Here is a 20,675-nt window from a genome sequence, read left to right on the forward strand (position 1 = left end):
AATGTGTGTGCACAAACATGCAGATAAGTAAGATGTGAAGCCAGCATCTCATCGCAATCCCGTTCTTGCATGAGCATCCTTAAATCTCCTACCTGTCCCCAGCCCACACACAACTTTTCGGTGGGAGGGAGTTTAAAAAGACATTAGGCTATTCACTGAAACTAGAAGAGAAGCTGTTTAACCTTAGGCTGCTTAGAGGGTTCTTTACTGTCATAGTGATAAGCTGTGGTATCAGCCGGGTGTGTTAAGTTTTTAAAAACTATTAGTTGGGCATCTTGACAATCGCAGCATACAGGTATGTGGGATTTATTATTTATCTAAAATTGCATACACCAGAATGGACAGGTGCTTTCAACTTTACCAACTATGTAACCTTGTAACATTTAGTGACTCCTTTACAGTGAAGGAAGTTGCCATCTTGACCTCTGTTTAATCCTACAGTTACCATGGCGCTACACGTGTGATCAGTTATGATGGCAGCCATTTTAATAGCTTTACAGTTTGGTTTTTCATGGCATGCCTTTAAATTAATGGCTTTAAGCAGCACTTAAATTTGTGGGTTTAGTTCTGCTTCCAGTTATTTTGAGCCTGTTGGCCTATGGGTTTTATTTACAATTCGTTTTTTTTTAACATTTCCTTTTTTTGCATATCTGCTTTAGGAGAACTTTAAGAGGCGTCAAAAAGAGAAAAGGAAGCGAATGAAGGTCAGTTTGTCATGAAGCTAGCCGTGAAATATTACTTTCTCTTACGTCCTCCGACAGTCGCCGCCTCTTCATATTCGTCACATATGGGGTATTAGACTTTGCTCCGAAGGAGTAGCTAGGCAACAGAATATGTTAACAATAAAGCTTTAACATATCCCACCCTCAAGGGGTGGTCCCCTCAGTCAATACCCTCCTACTTCCTGCAACCATATCTCAGTTTTTAATGTCTAGCTTGTCAGGAGTGGCTGGCTCTCTCTGTGCTGGGACTTTTTGTCCCAGACTCTTTCTTCTTTTTGATATTTTGTTTGAGTTTTCTCTCTACCTTTACTTAGCTGTTATTTTTGTCAGCATTAGTTAGTTCTTCGGACGAAGAGGATCATGCGGACTGGGTCTCGGGCTGATCCCCCTGGTCGCAGGTCGTGGGTCAGTGGCTTCCCAGTCTGCCATCGAGCGTTCAGCCAGGTAACGCTCCTGGCACGGTGAACGACCCATCCCTGTTCGGTGCAGGGATGATTGGTGAGGTGGCTACCTCACCGGACGCTGTGCGGTTTCTGAACCGCCATTGTGTGCGTCTTGAGTAGCGACTCTCCCTGCCTCATGTGCAGCGGCTTGTTCGCCTGTGCGGGTTCCCCACGCCATGTGAGGTAAGTGTATCTATGTGGGGACCTGTCTGTCTGGGGGGGTCTCAGTCTGGGACTGTGTAACCTGCCTTTAATCACACTGCTTGTCTCCCTATCTCTCGGCTGCATGCTGTGGGCTGCAAGGGGGGGGGGGAGCTGTATGACACTGAGTATGTCAGGCTGGGCAGTGTGAGGAGCTGTGTGCTGTGGGGCATGTTTTTAATGGCATGTTGGGGCATATACAGCGATCGCTGCGGCGATCTAACATGTATCCATATTATGGGATGATATTGTGTGTGATTTTATGCACTGTGGAGCGGCGATTTCGGCGCCAAACGGCGCCATTTTACCGGCGCCCGCTCCGGCCGCATGGTTTACATGCACGGCGGCCATTTTCTTGTAGCCTCCATAGGCTTACATAGAGCGCCCTGGCAGCATCACTTCCTCTCTCCTGGAAGCACCGATCGAGGCAGCAGCTGCAGCGGAGTCTCCTCAGGTTTTATCCTTCTATTCCTGTGTTCCATTGCCTGTATTCAGTCTGTATATTCCCTGTGGGGGTCTCATTGTGCCTGAGTGTGGTGCGGTGGGCTGCGCTTGCCGCGCTTGCTGTAAGGGGGCAGTTAACCCTTGGTTGTCTGGCATACAGGGGCAATGGATTCTCAGGAGGGCAAATTTCCCACAGTCTTGGTGGAAAGCCAGGGGACCGCTGTTTCCCCCCCAGGGGGGGATTTGGCCACTATTGTGGCTGGCCTTGCTGCACAGGTGCAAATGCTGGTGGCTGCTCAATCTACTAAACGGCCCAGAGTTGCTCTGTCCTCTGATTCTGAGGGTGAAGGTGATGGGGCTGTTCTGGCGGGGACCCCCCTATCGGGGTCCCGCTCCTCTCTGGATCTAGTGGGGTCTGAGGTAGAGGCTGAAGTTGAGGGGGTTGATAATTCTCCCCCTGGCTCGCCTGAAGAGCTTGCAATCATGGATGAGTTGATTGCTTCCATTAAGCAGACGCTACGTTTGCAGGACGAGGTGTGTCCCCCAGCTGCCTTGGCGGCTTATGGGACGCAGAGAAAACGCAGGACGCCGCAGGTCTTTCCCTGCAATGCTGATTTTCAGCGCGCTGTTAAGGACCAATGGCGCGATTTGCGCAAGCCTTTTGCGGTACCAAGTAAATTTAAGCTGCGTTATCCTTTCTCGCCTGCCACTGATGAACGGTGGTGTGTGCCTCCGCCAGTAGATCATGCTATTGCGGTTTTGAACAAAGCCACTGCGATCCCGGCAGAGGGATCCCCTATTTTCCGTGATGCCACGGGTAGGAGACTGGAGTCTCTTGCCCGTCATACTTATTCTGTTACGGGTTCTATGCTTAAGGCTCTGTTTGCTTCTCTCATGGCGGCCCAGGCGATCGCAAGTTGGACGCAGATGCTTAGGCGCGTCCTAGTGGCCGATTCGGCCTCAGCGGCGACCCTGGATATGGTGGATCAGATCCACCAGGGTGTCATGTATCTGTGTGATGCGGACCTGGACCTGATTCCGTTGGCCGCGCGTGTGCACAGCGTGGCGGTGTTGTCTCGCCGCCTGGTTTGGTTGAAATGTTGGTCGGTGGACCAATCTTCACGTAAAACCTTAGCCAATCTGCCTTATGATGGGTCTCGCCTTTTTGGGGAGTCCCTGGATGTGTTGATTAAGGGGATTACTGGGGGTAAGAGCACTCTCTTGCCCCATTTCCCCAAGGCTAAGGGGGCTTCTGGGAAGAAGCATGCTAATTTTCGGCCCCCTCAGGGGTCCTTTCGTGCCTTTCGGCCGCACTACAAGGGCAAACCGTTCAAGGGCCAGGGCTCTCAGAAGAAGCCCTGGTCTGGAAAACAGAAGTCCGGCCAATCCGGACCTGCGGCCCATAACAGTTCGGCCTGAAGGGGCGCCCTCACCCAGTTTTGGGGTGGGGGGACGCTTGCTCGGTTTTCTTCAGCCCTGGTTGGCCCGTGTGCGGGACAGATGGGTTCTGGAAATCGTTCGATCTGGTTACAAGATCGAGTTTCTCTCTCGGCCAGAGAGCAGATTTTTTCCCTCAAATCTACAACTGTCTCCAGAGCGCCTGCGGGATCTGCGCCTGGCGGTGCGGGACCTGAGGGCTCAGGGAGTGGTGGTTCCGGTGCCTCATCGGGACAGATTTCGGGGGTTTTATTCCAATCTGTTCACTGTGCCCAGAAAGGAGGGCAAGGTTCGTCCAATTCTGGACTTGAAAGCTCTGAACCGCTCTGTGCGGGTTCGCAAGTTCCGCATGGAATCCCTGCGCTCGGTGGTGGCTGCCCTGGTTCCGGGGGAATTCATGGCCTCCATCGATTTGAAGGATGCGTATCTTCACATCCCCATATTCGAGGGTCATCAGAGATACCTTCGATTTGCCATTGCGGAGGATCACTACCAGTTCGTGGCGTTGCCCTTTGGGCTCGCCTCGGCTCCGCGGGTCTTCACCAAGGTGCTTGCACCGGTTCTGGCATTATTGAGAGCCCAGGGCATTTCTGTCCTGGGGTATCTGGACGACATTCTGATTCGGTCTGCGACCAGTCAGGGTCTGGAGAAGGACCTGTCTGTCACGATGCAAACTCTGCAGGAGTTCGGTTGGACGATAAATGTTCCAAAGTCGACTCTGAGTCCGTCGGTTCGTCTTCCCTATCTGGGAATGATACTGGACTCGGTGCAGGCGAAGGTCTTCCTGCCGGAAGACAAACTCAGGACTCTTCAGGAGGAAGTCAGGTCCCTCAGGGACGTTCCGAACTCGTCTCTGCGGACGTGTATGAGATGTCTGGGATTGATGGTCTCGGCTTTCGAGGCGATTCCTTTCGCGCAGTTTCACACGCGGGGTCTCCAGGCGGAGATCTTGTCCAAGTGGGACGGGCGACCTCAATCTCTGGATCTTCAGATCTCGTTGAGTCATCGCACCAGGGAAAACCTCCTGTGGTGGCTCCAGTCCCCGTTGGTGTCCGGGGGCAAGTCGTTTCGTCCGATCTCGTGGACGATAATCACCACGGATGCCAGCCTGTCGGGCTGGGGTGGTGTTCTGGGCGTTTTGTCCGCCCAGGGGACCTGGTCGGAGGGGGAGTCTTCCCTCCCGATCAACATTCTGGAATTGCGTGCGATAAGGCTCTGTCTTCATCGCTGGACGGACCGGCTGCAGGGCTGCCCGGTTCGGGTGCAGACGGACAATGCCACGGCGGTGGCCTACATCAACCACCAAGGGGGCACCAGGAGTGCCCGAGCGGCTCGAGAAGTGGCCGACATTCTGTCTTGGGCCGAGACTCATGTCCCGGCGATAACGGCGGTTCACATTCCGGGAGTGGAGAACTGGCAGGCGGACTATCTGAGTCGCCAGACCCTGGATCAGGGGGAATGGTCTCTCCACCCGGCTGTCTTCCAGATGTTGTGCGCGAAGTGGGGTCTTCCAGATGTGGACCTGTTCGCGTCTCGCCTCAACTACAAGGTGAAGAGGTTCGTGGCAAGGACGCGCGACCCTCGGGCGGACGCGTCGGACGCGTTAGTGGCCCCGTGGCATCAGTACAGGCTGATGTACGCGTTTCCACCGATTCAGTTGCTGTCCCGGTTCCTTCGCAGGTTACACTCGGAACGCAGCACGGTGATTCTTGTGGCACCGGACTGGCCTCGCCGGTCCTGGTACGCAGACCTCGTGAATCTGGCGGTCGACGCCCCCTGGCGTCTGCCTCTTCGGGACGATCTACTGTCTCAAGGACCGATTTACCATCCTGCTTTACAGTCGCTGGCTTTGACGGCCTGGCTGTTGAGACCGAGGTCCTGAAGGAGAAGGGTCTCTCTCCAGAGGTTGTTCATACCTTGATCAACGCGAGGAAGTCTTCCTCGGGAAAGGTTTATTACCGTACTTGGAAGGCCTATTTTGCCTGGTGTGAGTCCAGGGGGTTTTCACCCCGCACGTACTCGGTTTCCCGTGTGCTGTCTTTCCTTCAGACGGGTGTCGATCAGCGTTTGGCGCTGGCTACGATAAAGGGTCAGGTGTCTGCGCTGGCCGTTCTGTTTCAACGTCCCGTAGCTTCCAACTCCTTGGTTGGCACTTTTATTCAGGGTGTGCGGCATCTGGTTCCTCCTAGGAGGGATCCCTTGCCCCCTTGGGACTTGAATCTAGTCCTGTCTGTGTTACAACGTGCTCCTTTTGAACAGATCAGGGAGATCTCGTTGTCTGTTGTCCAAAAAGGTCGCCTTTTTGGTGGCGATCACTTCGGCTCGCAGAGTGTCGGAACTGGCGGCTTTGTCCTGCAAGTCTCCGTACCTGGTTGTTCATTTGGATAAGGTGGTCTTGCGACCTAATCCTTCTTTTCTGCCGAAACGAGTTTCGGAATTCCATCTTAACGAGGATATTGTTTTGCCTTCGTTGTGCACGAAGCCTAAACATCCTAAGGAGGTGAGATTGCATTCTCTGGATGTTGTTCGAGCGATTAGGGTTTACCTTAAATCGACTGAGTCTTTTCGAAAGACGGACTCCTTGTTTGTTCTTCCAGAGGGTCCTCGGAAGGGCATGGCGGCTTCCGCCTCTACCATTGCCAAATGGATCAGGCAGACCATTGAACAGGCTTATGCCTTGCAGGGGAAGGTTCCCCCTGTGCCTGTGAAGGCGCACTCTACTAGATCTCTGAGTACGTCTTGGGCCTGTCGTCATGGGGCTTCTGTAGCCCAGGTGTGTAAGGCGGCGACTTGGTCGACCGTGCACACTTTCACTAAATTCTACAAAGTAGATGTTCAGGCATCGGCGGATGCTTCCTTTGGCCGCAAGGTTCTTAGTGCGGCTGTTCCCTAGGGTCCCTTGTTGGGGACTCCTGGCTGTTGGGATAAGTTTTGTATCCCCTGGTTTTTTGTCTTTTCCTGGGTTGTTGCTCCTGTTGAGCACTTATTTTTGCTGTTGCCCAGCTAGTTTCCTTCCTTTGGTAAGGTTCCTTTCTTTGATGTGGAGACTGCGTTGCCTTTCGGCGCGGATGCGTTTCCCACCCCTCATGTTTGCACTGCTTTGGGACGTCCCCATATGTGACGAATATGAAGAGGCGGCGACTGTCGGAGGACGTAAGAGAAAACGGAATTTTTGTAAAATCTTACCTGTAAAATTCCTTTCTCTGAGTCCTCCGACAGTCGCCGCCCCCGCCCCTCTTTTGGGGTTTGAATGTATACTCTACTGCTATTCCACTAAAACTGAGATATGGTTGCAGGAAGTAGGAGGGTATTGACTGAGGGGACCACCCCTTGAGGGTGGGATGTTAAAGCTTTATTGTTAACATATTCTGTTGCCTAGCTACTCCTTCGGAGCAAAGTCTAATACCCCATATGTGACGAATATGAAGAGGCGGCGACTGTCGGAGGACTCAGAGAAAGGAATTTTACAGGTAAGATTTTACAAAAATTCCGTTATTAATGTTTTACATGGAAATAATATGGAATATATGATTCGTTCTAGGCGGAGCAGAACCCGACTTTTATTCCAACTGGCCAGTTTGCTCCATATGCCCTAGGTCGGGGTAACTCGTCTGTTCCTCAAGCCATAAATAACCCAAGAGCATCAGCTTATGAGATGCGCAAGCAAAATTTGGTATGCGATCTTTCTTCTTAAGGGACATTATGTAGTTTATAAAAGTCCTTTTTAACTTTCCCTTTTTAAATGGACAAGTGCACTTTCACTGTTTTTCATATATATATATATATATATATATTCATACTTAAAGGGATGGTTCACCTTTACCACAATTGTCTAGTCAGAGCTGTACAGTTTGTTTATCTACAGATGCTACTTGGCTGCATAAAGTTGAATAAAGTCCTTGCTATTGGTGTAGGCCATGTGCATACCTTCTGAAGCTTGACTGGAGAACTCCCCAGTATGTTGCTAAGTGAGGCCTAGCAGTTATTGCTCACCACCTTCATCGCTCAAATTCTGAGCTACTGCATCAGGGGGGAGAGGGTGCATGTGAGAGGGTTTGAATCAGAGAAAGAGCTCACTCCTGTGATGGAGGTGAGCAGTGATGACTAGGCCTCACTTGGCAACGTCTTGGCAGTACTCTAGTCAGGCTCCGTAAGGTATGCAAATGGACTACACCTATAGCAAGGAGGGTATTCAGCTTTAGTCAAAGCTGCACATTTTGTTTTAAACTGCAAACATCCCGTACCTGCATAGGTTTTTTTGTATAGGTGAACTTATCCTTTTAACCACTTCCATACCGCAGTACGTTATGACGTCCTGGGCTTTCGGTTACAGGCATCGTTTAGATATCATCCTCTTTTTTTCAGCTTGTGATTCCCGGCACCGTAAACAATTAGTGGCAGCTCAGCCACTTGATTGAATTTACAGGTGGAGGGAGGGTACGTCCACCCCCCTCTCCTGTGCTTCTACCCATGTGATCGTCGAGCCGGAGAAGGAATCTGCCGGCAGTGGAAGTTTACCATAGAGCTGACCGAGGACCAGATGGTATCCAGTCATCCATATGACTCTGAGGGCAGGCGTGGCGTTATGACATCACGTCGCACCCCCCCCCCCCCCAAAAAGTTATAAACACTGCCATGTATTCAGCTGAAAAGCCAGAGATTCTTTTTTTTTTTTTCTTCCCCCCCCCCCCCCCCCCTCAGGCCTTCCAGCCTAGAGGAGAGTGGAGGCTTGTAGACCCCACATCTCTCCATAAAGAGGACCTGTCATGCACTATTTCTATTACAAGGGATGTTCACATTCCTTGTAATAGGAATAAAAGTGCTCAAAAACAATTTCAAGGGAAAGTGTAAAAAAATTACAAAAAATTAAAAAACGTTAAAAAAAAATGCAGCAGAAACGAACGCATACTTGGGTATGGCCACAAATATTGCTGCGCAAATAGTGTGACCTAAAAAATTGCAATGAACCGCCATTTTTATGGTCTCTGCTAAAATGTTTGGGGGTTCTGAGTAATTTTCTAGCAAAAAAGGATTTTTACATGTAGCAGAGGGATGCTGAAATGTGTGCGGTATGGAAGTGGTTAAAATCTGATATTCAGTGTTTACTACTTGGCACGGCACAGCAATTTTTATAAGTGATATGGTAGCCAGGCTATGGAGGTTCATGTATTCACATACATTTAGCAATCAGATATTTTAGTTTTAAATCTATAAAATACATTTATATGTATACATATAAATACACTAACAAAACTTCATCTTTTCAAACTTTTATTTCTGTTTCTGCTGGTCCTATGGCTGCTTGCCCTACTTTTCCTATTCTCTCTGTCTGTGCCTTGCTGAATCCATTCAAGTCCCGTCATAGATGGCTACCTATTTTGTGTGCTCCTTTGTGAGAACTACAGCTCCATGTGATGCTACCTGTGCCTGCCTATGCAACTCAAGAGGTCAAGACACAGAAGTTACCTCTGCTGCTCCTCTGAGAAGTGATTGACAGCAGCTGCTTAAAGAACCTGTTTACGGTCCTGGTCCTGCTATCAATTACTTCCCTTGGAGGTGCGTGTGGTCTGGGCTGCCTGGCCTTCACCTCGGGCATTATAAATGACTCTAAGAATGATGGGGCATGCACTTCTGAGGAATAACTGACTAGTTATGAGTGTGCACTGTGTAAAAGCATTGCAAGGTTTCTGGACCGTTTTGAAAGTTCTACATTTGTCTATACCAATATTATCCTGGGGGCGGGATTCACACTACTTTAACACTACTTTAACACAAGCTCTAAGGCAGGGGTCTTCAAACTATGGCCCTCTAGTTGTTCAGGAACTACAATTCCCATCATGCCCAGTCATGTCTGTGAATGTCAGTTTTACAATATCTCATGGGATGCTGAAGGGCCGTAGTTTGACAATTCCCTGCTCTAAGGTTATTAAAGTTATCTGAGCAGCTCAGCTCCCATTTGCTTCCCCATCCCCACAGTGGCTCATCAGCCTTCCACCTATCTAATCTATATTGCTAAGAGACTTCAACAACTTCAGTGTTTCTGTGCCATGTTCTAAAAGTGCCTGTGGCTACTAGTTTGTAAGGGCTTTTTTTAAGATCCTTTACTGCTTTTTAAGAAAATGTAAATATTTGTCTGTAGGCTGAGCTTTTTTTGGCTCATTTTAAAGTTTTCCTACTCCTGCATCCTAGAACCAGTGCTTGCACTCCATTCATTTGAAAGTGAAGCCAGTTAGCAGCTTGACAAGCTAATCTGCTACACCATCTGCGGTTTAATGAAGTTTCAGTGCCCCTTCACACCTTTTGCAGTCATTGTGTGCTACTTGTGCCTGTTCTTTGCCATGTGGATCTTCAATAAGCATCCACATGCCAAAAAAAAAATAAATGACCGGACAGTGCATCTGTTTTAATGCTTGGAATGCACATTTGAGGGCTCAAACTATTGGAATCACGCACATATAAATGTGTCCAGGGCATGTCAACACTCTACAATGCACACACATGGTGTGAATGAAGGCTGCTTTGGAATGAATGAATTTGGGTTGTTCATGCTAACAGACTAGCACTATTGCCCCCCCCCCCCTATTGGCTCCTCTTCCTATTTGTGTACATGGTCCATTTTCTTTTGACAATGTGGAAACCTACATGCTGCTTATTTGTCTTCTGTTAATTGATGGTAGAATGTGTGTTTGACTGGATGCACATTATATTGTAAGCTCTGCTGGACTAAGTTTAGTAATTTGTGGTTTTTGTTTTACAGCTTTAAACCCCTGGTACTATAAAAATGTCCACCACTATAAGCTTTGCTGACCGACTGATTTGTTTGCATGTGAAGTGCTGTACTGTGTGTGTGGTAGGGGCTGATGTATTGGTGGACAAAGTGTTTGTTTGTTTTTTTTTTTTTTTTTTTTTAAAGCTTTCTTTGTATTGATGGTTTTCATACGGCTGACAAAAATGGAGCTTCTGCTTTCCAGTTCACAGAAGAAAAAAAATATTACAAAAGTAACTGTTGTGTACTGTAGTAGTTCCCAATTCCATCAGCTATAAAGTGCTGTTATGAAAAATGCAAATCATTCTTCTGTATGTGTTTTTGTTTTGGGATGTGTTTGGGAGTTAATGTAACAAACGCCTGCTTTGCAGCTACTGTACATGGTTACATAGTTACATAGTAGGTGAGGTTGAATAAAGACAATAGTCCATCCAGTTCAACCTGTGTAGGTGTGTGTGACTGTAATCATCTAACATAGCCCTCAATCTCCTGATCCTTGAGATGTAAGTCTAAGAGTCTTTTGAAAGTCACCATACTACCCGCAGAAACCACCTCTTGTGGTAGACAATTCCACAATCTTGTAGCCCTAACAGTAAAGAACCCCCCACGTTGCCTGAGGTTAAAACGCTTCTCCTCTAATCGCATTGTATGTCCTCGAGTCCTCATGCAATTCCTTCGAATGAACAGCTTTTCTTCTAAGCTGAGATCCCCATTAAGATATTTATAAATTGCTATCATGTCCCCTCTCAGACGTCTTTTCTCCAGGGAAAATAAATCGAGCGATTGCAGCCGCTCTTCATAGGTAAGGTCCTCCAACCCCCCTAATCAGTTTAGTTGCCCTTCTCTGGACTTTCTCCAGCTCCAACACATCCCTCCTGAGGACTGGCGACCAGAACTGGACAGAATACTCCAGATGCGGTCGGACCAGAGTTTTATAAAGTGGAAGGATTATAGTCTTATCTCTGGAATACATCCCTTTCTTTATGCATGCTAATATTCTGTTGGCTTTGGAAGCTGCCGCTTGGCATTGCATGCTGTTGCCTAATCTATCATCAACTAAGACTCCCAGATCCTTCTCCATTTTTGATTCCCCCAAGGGTTCCCCTCCTAACGTGTATTGTGTTTTTTTATGTTTTTGGTCCCCAAGTGCAAAACCTTACACTTCTCCACATTAAACCTCATTTGCCATGTCGTTGCCCACTCCGTAATTTTGTCCAGGTCATTCTGTAGGATATCTGCTTCATGCTGTGCAGTTATTGCCCTGGCCAATTTTGTGTCATCTGCAAAAACTGATAACGAACTACTGATCCCGTCCTCAATGCTGTTTATGAATAAATTGAACAAGGTTGGTCCCAGGACTGAGCCCTGGGGCACCCCGCTTACTACCTCAGACCAGTCTGAGTATGCGCTGTTTATTACTACCCTTTGGACACGGCCTTTTAGCCAATTCCGTATCCAAGAGCAAACCCTGCTGTCGATACCTGCAGACCTTATTTTATAAATTAAGCGCTTGTGGGGAACTGTATCAAACGCCATAGCGAAATCCAAGTACACCACATCCACTGGTCTCCCCCTATCTAGCTCACAGCTCACTTCCTCGTAGAATGCTAAGAGATTGGTTTGACAAGATCGCCCATTTGTAAACCCGTGCTGGTTACTACTAATGATGTTGTTGTCTTTAGCATACTCTACGATATAGTCCCTTATCATCCCCTCCAAAAGTTTACATATTATTGATGTCAGACTGACAGGCCTATAATTTCCCGGGATATGTCTCTGGCCCTTTTTGAATATCGGAATCACGTTAGCCTTCCTCCAATCCCCTGGTACATCTCCTGTCCTAATACTGTCAGCAAAGATCAGGAACAGTGGTCTAGATATAACCATACTGAGTTCCTTGAGCACTCTCGGATGTACGCCATCCGGGCCTGGTGATTTGTTTGTGTTAAGTTAATCCAGTCTTTCCCTGATTTCCCCCTCTGTTAGCCATAGTGGCAAGTCCTGTGTATTACTACTAACCATACAGTCATGGTCAGTGTACCCCTCCTTTTCCTGCGTAAAGACTGACGAGAAAAAAGAATTCAGCACGGTTGCTTTTTCAGTGTCCTCTGTAACCATCCTCCCATCATCGCTAATTATGTGTGCAATATGCTCTGCCCTAGTTTTTTTGCTGTTGATATATTTAAAGAATTTCTTTGGGTTTTTTTTTACTATCCTCCGCTATTTGTCTCTCAAAGTTGATTTTAGCCATCTTGATTTCGTGTTTACACTTCTTATTTTCCTCCTTGTATTGCTGGAAGGCCGATACGGTGCCCTCTGATTTATATTTCTTGAAGGCCAATTTTTTTCCCCTAATAAGTTTTTTAACGCTACGGTTTAGCCAGCCAGGTTTGGCTTTGTCTCTTCTAAATTTATTCCCCATAGGAATGCACTGCAAGATGCCTTTGCTTAATATTGTTCTAAAGCATTCCCATTTTTCCTCTGTGGTCAGTGGTCCCAGGGTTTGGTCCCAGTTTACCCTTTCCATCAATGAGTACAATTTTGGAAAGTCTGCCCTTCTGAAGTTTAGGGTTCTTATGTTCCCCACTTGCCTTTTTATATTATTTATACTAAATGTGATCATCCTGTGATCGCTAGAGCCCAGGTTGTCCTGGACTCCTACCTCCGAGATTATGTCTGGGTCATTAGTGATCAATAGATCCAGGATAGCATTCTCTCTAGTAGGGGAATCCACCAACTGCGACATGTAGTTATCCTGTAAGGTTTCCGTGAATAGCCGGGCCTTATGTGAGTGTGTAGTCCCCCTCTTCCCAGTCAATGTCGGGATAATTGAAGTCCCCCAATATGATGACTGATCCTAGTTTTGCCGCTTTACCTATTAGTGCTAAAAATTCCAGCTCTACCTCCTCCCCTTGGTTAGGTGGCCTATAGCAAACCCCCACAACTACTTTTCCCTTATCTTCTTCCCTATCGAGTTCAACCCACACAGATTCTAAATCCATGCTCATCCCATCCGTTTTCTTTGGCCGCAGAGTTTGACGAGCATCCCCACTTGTCAGACTCGCCCAATGAGTTTAATGGGAAAACTCCAAAACGTGCACAGGATGGTAGTGTGGCGTTATACGGGCTGGAAGGAGGTGCTATAACACCCTCTCACTGCCTGTTAATGCCCTCTGAAAAGCACTGTGGAGATCAGTACAGCGTAGATTTTTGCACATAATAAACTGGAGTGAAGAACAGGTGCACTGCTCCTGGGGTTTGCAGTGTGCAGGTGCTAACACGGGAAGAACTTTGCCAGGTACCAGAGCGGCAAGATTTCTCCTAGGAAAAGCTCTCCTGAGCCAAGCCTTACTGCTGTACCAAGCAGCTTCTGAGGTCTCAAAGTTCTTGCAGCTCTCCACATGGTCTTCTGTCAGCTTCCTCAGGTTTGGAGACACATGCTGACAGTGGAGGATTTGAGAGCTGGATATGGCCTTGGTGCTGCAATCTTCCCAGGTCTGATTTAGCACATAATGCATCTTTTGAAGTGGCAAGCTTTTCTTTGGCTATTTTTTTAAACTGCTTTAAATGGCCAAGTCTTTCTGCTGGCAACCGCCTTAGACCACACCAAGGTTTCTTTCCTCCCATTGCTTTCAAATGGTCTTGCTGCTAAGTTAGTATTCAAATGCATATAGGCACACCTGAGGCCTCGAGCCATGGAATGATCTATAGACTTGGCTTTCCTTATTTTATTTTCCTGTAATGATCCCTCAAATCACACATCTACTGTGGACATTACATAAGGACATATTGCAATCTATAAACAGGAGAAAGTAGTGCTCAGACACTAGATGGCTACTACTGGCTATGCAAGCAAAGACCAGTCTTGTGGCATTCATTCACATGATCACATTTTATACAATTTTCTTATTCAATTGTCATCTAGACTTCTCCAACAGCCTGCCTGATTGCATACAATTTTGAAAGTGTTTAAAAGCAGCGTTCCAGACGTTTTTAGGTTTAAGTCTGCTTCAAAAAGTGTAGCTACTGACTTTAACTAACACACTCAACTGTCCCACGATCCAACGATGCGGCAACCCGAAGCCTCGCTCCTTTCACCTCACCCCGGCTTCACACTGCTCATGCGCGAGTCACGCTGCACTTAGTGGCCGGGCGATGATCTTGGACATCTGACGTGTCTCAGAAGATTGGAGGGAGGGAAAGTGGACGCTTGTACCTGTCAATTTGGACCAGAGAAAACCCACAAAAGCACAGGGAGCACATGCAAACTCCAGGCAGGTAGTGTCATAGTTTGGATTTAAACTGACAAACCTAGTGCTGCTAGGCAGAAGTGCTAACCACTTGGCCACTGCGCTGCCCCATATTACGTGGTTTTTGGTAAATCTAAAGGAAAATTGTTATAGTCAGGTTGAAAAAAAAAGTGCATCTGGTTCAAAAAAAAAAATTATAAATGTATGGCCAGCTTTAGACATGGTTGTTCACATCAGGCAAATGCATAGTTGTACCTATTGAGGAGTAGAGAGGAAAGGGGGTTCAGGTGTCTTGTCTCACGTGGGACAAGAATAGGAATTGCCTAGTACAGTCCATCCTGGGCAGTAGGTGGTTTCCTTGAAATAGTTTGCAATGGAACATTAGGGAAGGGATTGCATACAAATGTTTGTAGATCCGACCAAAGGTCGGATCTTGTTTTTAAGTGCTTTCATACATGTAGTCCCCCTGGGAAGATGTACCAGGCATGGCAAAACTGGAATGCATCCCTATGCAGAGGTGTAACTTGTTGGTAAAATTGGGTCTAGCTGGCTTGGGGACATTCCCTAAGAATGTTTGAAGTCTATAGCCTTGCTAAAGCAAGTTTAAACCGCCTGCCTAGCCTTATTTCCCTGCAGCCACATCAGGTCAAGCAGTCTAAAAATTGTGTGGTGTTGACCTGAACCATTACAGGTGCTCTAAGCATTAACTTATGTGTAGGCTGATAAAATGGGATGGAAGGGGCTAAGAGCAAAGGGTAGTAATCTCTTGAAATCCCAAATGTAGATCACCCTATCTGTGCAAAAAAAATAGTAGAGGACTCTATTAGTGATTAGTGGAATGTTTGGCACATAATACAGCATTTTGCCCTGTATTAAAGCATTTTGTAAGTAATAAACATGTTAGTTACCTGCTTTGTGCAATAGATCTGCACAGAGCCGCCCCAATCTTCCTCATCTCGTGTCCTCTGTTGGCACTCCTTGCCCCTCCCTCTGCTGAGTGCCCCTATAGCAAGCTGCTTGCCCTGGGGGCACAGCGTGGCTCAGCAAACCCCCACTCGCCTCACTTGATGATTGACCGGAGCCCATGGCTCAGCCAATGAGGGGGAGAGGCCCAGTACAACTTTTGCTCTCATGCACATCGCAGGATCGGGCTCAGGTGAGTATTGGGGGGGGGGGGGGGTGAGGGGGAATCTTCACACTGAAGGTTTTTTACCTTCATACATAGAAAAACTTTCAGCCTTTATAGCATAAATGTCCCTATTCTTTTTATACACATCCTCACCTGTTTAACCTTTCCTGAAGTGTCAAAACCTCTCTAGGAAACCAATATACTAAAAGGTTACTTTGTGTTCAGTTAATCACCCCCTCCCCCTCTTTTTAGCAATTTACAAAACATGTTTTAGGCTTTGTTAACCTCTGCATGAGATTTTTTTTCCATAACTCCGTATGTTTTGATATCACTGAATCTTCCTCTTCCTTAGAACTCCAATGACAAAGAAACCCAATCAGGAACAAAAAGGAAAGCAAATGACAGTGACAGTGAGCCCGAGCCAGAAGATAATATCAGGTGAAGCCATTTTGTATGTAGTACTTTGTTAGCAAATTGCTGAATTGGGTAGAATTGCTAATGAATGCCATTTAGCTTATGGCAGCAGCGCCTTTGGATAATTTTCTGTGATCTTTTTATCCGGCAGTAATTAATATGGAGGGTAACAATATTCAGTAAATTCCAGCGAGATGAGTAAGCTAAAGCTGTTAAATCCAAGTGTCGAGATTAGTATGCATGCTGGCTCTCTTTCTTCAAGCCACTCTTCCCTTTGAGACCAGACACTGCATTGGCTAGACATTCACTGATTTTGATTTGATTATGTGATCTGAATACCAGTGTTTTTTGCAGGAATATTTAACCCTTCAACTTTTTAGTGGCTATAAGAGTGTCACATTAACAGATTTGAATGGGGCATCTGTTTAGCATTCCAATTGCACTACTTTGATCTGTAGCATGTAAAATTGTACTTCAGAAATATAATTTGTGCAGGTGTCCCATTACTACCTAACACATGGCTTCTGTGGACATTTTGCTTAGATTTGCATGGTCATTTGTGACTTTATTTCTTTTTTTCCCTCTCCTTTGATGGAAATAAAGAGAAAAGTAAATACATGAATTCATTAGCACTCTGATGCTTTCCAAATGCTTAATGTTTGTTGTACCATTATTGTAATCAACGGAGCAGAGGCAGAGAGTGATTTCTGCTGTTTGCTGCTGTTATGGGTTTTTGTTTAGGATTAGTTCTGATTGGTTGTTGAGCACAATTTATGTATTTAATTTGACTTGTGTTTTTTTTTTTTTTTTCCATACTTTGTTAGCCAACTTGAATACCGCCTACTTTGTTTTTGCTACTTTTTCTCATGCACATAGTTTATCTTTACCCAAAAAGTTTTAAAAATTGCACCCTTTTTTTTTTTTTCTTTGACCAATCCTACCTAGCTTTCACCTTTTTTATGTGATAAAAGGGCTGGGTAGTTAATTTTTACCATAAGTACCACTTTGAGTGTGCCAGCAGATACGGTTAACCCTTTGTTAGGACAGTGTGCACAACTAGCTTACAAATAAGGATCTCAAAGCTTGGGTTGTATATCTTATGTTTGTGCACTTCCCCCTCAGTTTGTCCCTATATTTGCACTTTTAAAATCTTTCAGAATAGCTTGTGGACCTATGTGTAAACCTGCTACAAAGAAACCACTAGAAAAATTTTCTTTTGTTGATTGATGGACGCAGCGCTCCATATTCAGAACCATAGGGTTGTATCGCCCCCCTACAGGAGTAGGAGGCTAGGCAGAGAAAAAACAACTTGGCTATTCCTATGGGTAGTCCTAGCTGTTATACATCCGCCTCTCTGCTATGGGCCTTCAGTGGTGTTTTTTTTTTTCTCTTTTTTTTTTTTTTCTGCCTAGTCAGGAGTAAGGACCTAGCTCTCCCTGCTTTGATCTGTTGGTTATGGCTTTTTTTTTTTTTTCTTCGTTGGAGATCTACAATCAACGGCTGGGGGATGGGCTGGAATTTTAAATCTATTGGTCCCCCTATTCCAGCGAGCGAGCAAGCACAGACCAGAGCTACGCGCTCTGGGTTGGCCTAGACATAGTCCCACCGGACAGGGGCTGGCCAGCGAGTTAACTGCTCTTACAGGTTTCTCATTGGACCGGGCTCCGGGTCAGGCGCAGCGTTCCTCTGGCCGGCAGCCCTCCCACTTTGGTAGAGAGGTCCTGTCTGTAGTGGTGCCCACTCCCGTGGATCGGTGAGTACAAGTTTTCCCTCCCACAAACACCCCCCCTCTCGCTATGGTGGGCAGGGGGCGCTGTAACTGCAGTTGGGGGGCCTGTCGCTGGTGGGGTAGACCTCTCCCTGTGAGGGTGGGGTGCTGCCTTGTTTCCCCCTCCCACGGGAATATGGTGGGCCTCAGCTCCACGGATAGGTGCCATTGTTCCTGGGAGCCTTGTAGTGCGCTCGACGGCCGATTGTTTTGTGGTTTGGTCTATGGGACGGCGGCCATGTTTTTGTGTCTACCTATGTCCCCCCCCCCCCCTTCCCAAGCGACCATGTTTTTGGCTCCAGCAACCATGCTTTTGGAGTTGCGTGTCGGCGAATGTCTTCTGGGCCCCTCCCCTATCCTCTTATGTGGATTCCTGGGTTTCCTTTCTTATCTGCACACTGCACGTTGGTCTCTAGTTCTACTGGTACTTGGCGACCAGTGCTCCTCTGGTGGTGAGGAATCTGGTTGGGGTTGGGGGGGGGGGGGTCACTCTGCTGTGGTAGCAGGATGTACAGGCTCAGAAGGTGGGTCCCCCTGTGGTACCAAACACTTTTTTTTTGCCATGGGGGTTCTCCCTTCCTATGGAATCTCAGGAGCAGGTTTCACCACCTGACCCCCTTCTTAGCAGAAAGCGCCCTTCGCCCTCTTCTGCCTCATCTGTTTCATCAGATCCTGAATCTGGCTCTTGTCACGGACATGGCCCACCCGGCAGGGCATGACATCACTCTTCTGTTCGTCCTAGTGAGGGTGATTTCTCCACTACTGCAGTGAGGCACGAGAAGGTGCTGGTGGATGCACTTGTTACATCTGTGCAGGAGACATTGAAGATGGTGGATGCAGCTGAGGTGGCTGCGGAGGTAGTCCTTTCTTTTGTTACTCGCAATCTTTCTCGCACGGTGAAAGTGTAAGTGTTTCCTTATTCCTCCTATTTTTTGACAAATTTGTCTGCAAAGATTGGGATTTGTGGTTCCTAAACGTTTTGCGGTGCGGTACCCATTTTGAAGAGTCCCTTCTGAAGAAGTGGACTGTCCCACTGATGGTGGACCCTCCTGTTTCCAGGTTGAATAAGACAACCATGATTATGAATGAGGGATCCCCGGGTTTTAAAGATCTGGCTGACAGGAAAGTGGAGTCTGTGGCCACAACAGGTTTACTATTGCTGGTTCGGCGTTACGGCCAATCCTGACCACTGCCCTGCCCTGGTGTTGCAAACACTGAGTGGGCTAAAGTTCTGTGGCAAGATCTGGGGGGTGAGCAGATTCCTCCTGCCTTTGTTGAATTGGTGGATTAGTTGATCCAGGGACTGCCATTTGTCTGCCAAGCCTCTCTGGATGCTGCTCTGTTTCGGCAGTGGTGATTAGGCGTGTGTTGTGGCTTAAGTGTTGGTCTGCAATTTGCCCTTTCAAGGTGATCACCTGTTTGGGGCACCTCTGCATGAGATTAAGAGTCTTGCGCGATGGAAGAGTATGGCAGAGTATCTATTTTCCACAGTCTTTGGTAGGGGAAGGAGCCTCGTCTTAGACATGGCAATTATTTCTAGGCACTTTTTTTTTTTTTTTTTTTTTTTTTTTTTCTCGATCATTAGGGGCCGTTGATGGATTCCAAACCTTTTAAGCTCAACTCGGGAGGTTCCAAGCAGGTCTGGTCCGACAAGCCGGGAGTGGATTTCTCTAGACCCGTGGACAAGGCCCCTTCAGCATGAAGGTGCGCCCTCACCCATGCCTGGGATGGGGTGACGTCTTTGCTTTGGTTTCTGGGCCTGTGGACCTCCTCGGTGAATGACAAATGGGTCCACAAAATCTGTCCGGTTACAAGGTAGAGTTTCGTTCTTGCCCTCCGGAAGGTTCTTTCCCTCCAATGTGCGTCTGTCCCTGGACCAGCTGTGAGCTCTTTTCTGGGGGGTGCAGGAGCTGTGAGAGTGATGGTTCTGGTGTAACGTTAAAAAAAACCCTACCTCTTAAATTCCCTACCCTCGTCACTTCCTGCCCACATACGTCATGGGGGGAAAAAAATCCCCCTGATGTAGAGATGCCACCACCATTCAAAAGGACTATATTCTGAATTTCAGTACCCACACAAAACAGTTCAGGGCTTTGAGGTCCAGAATCAGACTAACCTTGGCCTTCTTTGGAGACCGTAAACAAGTTTGAATAAAAAAACTCTGATACCGGTGTTCGTGAAAAAACCCTACCTGTGAAAATTCCCTACCCTTGTCACTTCCGGTGCACATACGTCATGGAACAGTCGAGCAGTTTACCACTGCACATGCTCACAGCTCCGGAGGGTAGGGAATTCTCACAGAGTAGGTTTTATGATGTTATACTGCATCAACTGTTGCCGCGGGTACATTAAAACATCTCCGCTGCAACATGAAATCCTCTCAGCTCCTACCCCTGTCTCTTCGCTGATCTCGGCAACTAAATGTAAAAGCGGCGGGTGTATGAAAATATAAATCACGGATATATCGGCTCCGTGATTTATATTTTCAGAGACCCACCGCCGCTTTTACATTTAGTTGCCGAGATCAGCAAAGTTACGGGTAGGCGCAGAGATGATTTTATGTTGCAGCGGAGATGTTTTAATGTACCCGCGGCAACAGCTGATGCGGTGTAACGTTAAAAAAAAAAAAACCCTCAGCTGGTAAGCTGCTCAGCTGTTCCATGACGTAGGTGCACCGGAAGTGATGAGGGTAGGGAATTTTTCACAGGTAGGGTTTTTTCACGGGAACACTGGTATCAGAGGTTTCAAGGTTTTTATTCAAACTTGTTTACGGTCTCCAAAGAAGGCCAAGGTTAGTCTGATTCTGGACCTTAAGGCCCTGAACAGTTGTGTGGGTACGGAATCTCAGAATATAGTCCTTTTGAACGGTGGTGGCATCTCTACATCAGGGGAATTTTTTTTTTTAGCCTCTATCGACATCAAAGATGCTTACTTGCACATTCCAATATGTGCCGACACCAACGTTTCCTCCGCTTTGCTGTGGGAGAGGAGCACTAGCAGTTTGTGGTGTTACCCTTGGTCTCTCCTCTGCTCCTTGGGTCTTCACGAAGGTTTTGGCCTCAGTCTTGATATTGCTAGATCAGCGGGGGATTGCTGTGCTG

General features: G+C 47.2%; 1 protein-coding gene across 1 annotated transcript in view; it reads left to right on the forward strand.

Moving 5' to 3' along the window:
- XRN2 (5'-3' exoribonuclease 2) overlaps window positions 1-20,675 on the forward strand; it is a 95,570-nt gene that overhangs the window by 31,521 nt on the left and 43,374 nt on the right. The window contains exons 14-16 of the mRNA XM_082249142.1: window positions 660-704; window positions 6,789-6,920; window positions 15,745-15,830. Of these exons, the coding sequence (XP_082105268.1) occupies window positions 660-704; window positions 6,789-6,920; window positions 15,745-15,830 (263 nt within the window). The remainder of the gene's footprint in view (window positions 1-659; window positions 705-6,788; window positions 6,921-15,744; window positions 15,831-20,675) is intronic.

The sequence above is a fragment of the Pelophylax lessonae genome, assembly GCF_965119305.1.
Source record: "Pelophylax lessonae genome assembly, chromosome: 3".
Lineage (NCBI taxonomy): Eukaryota > Metazoa > Chordata > Amphibia > Anura > Ranidae > Pelophylax > Pelophylax lessonae.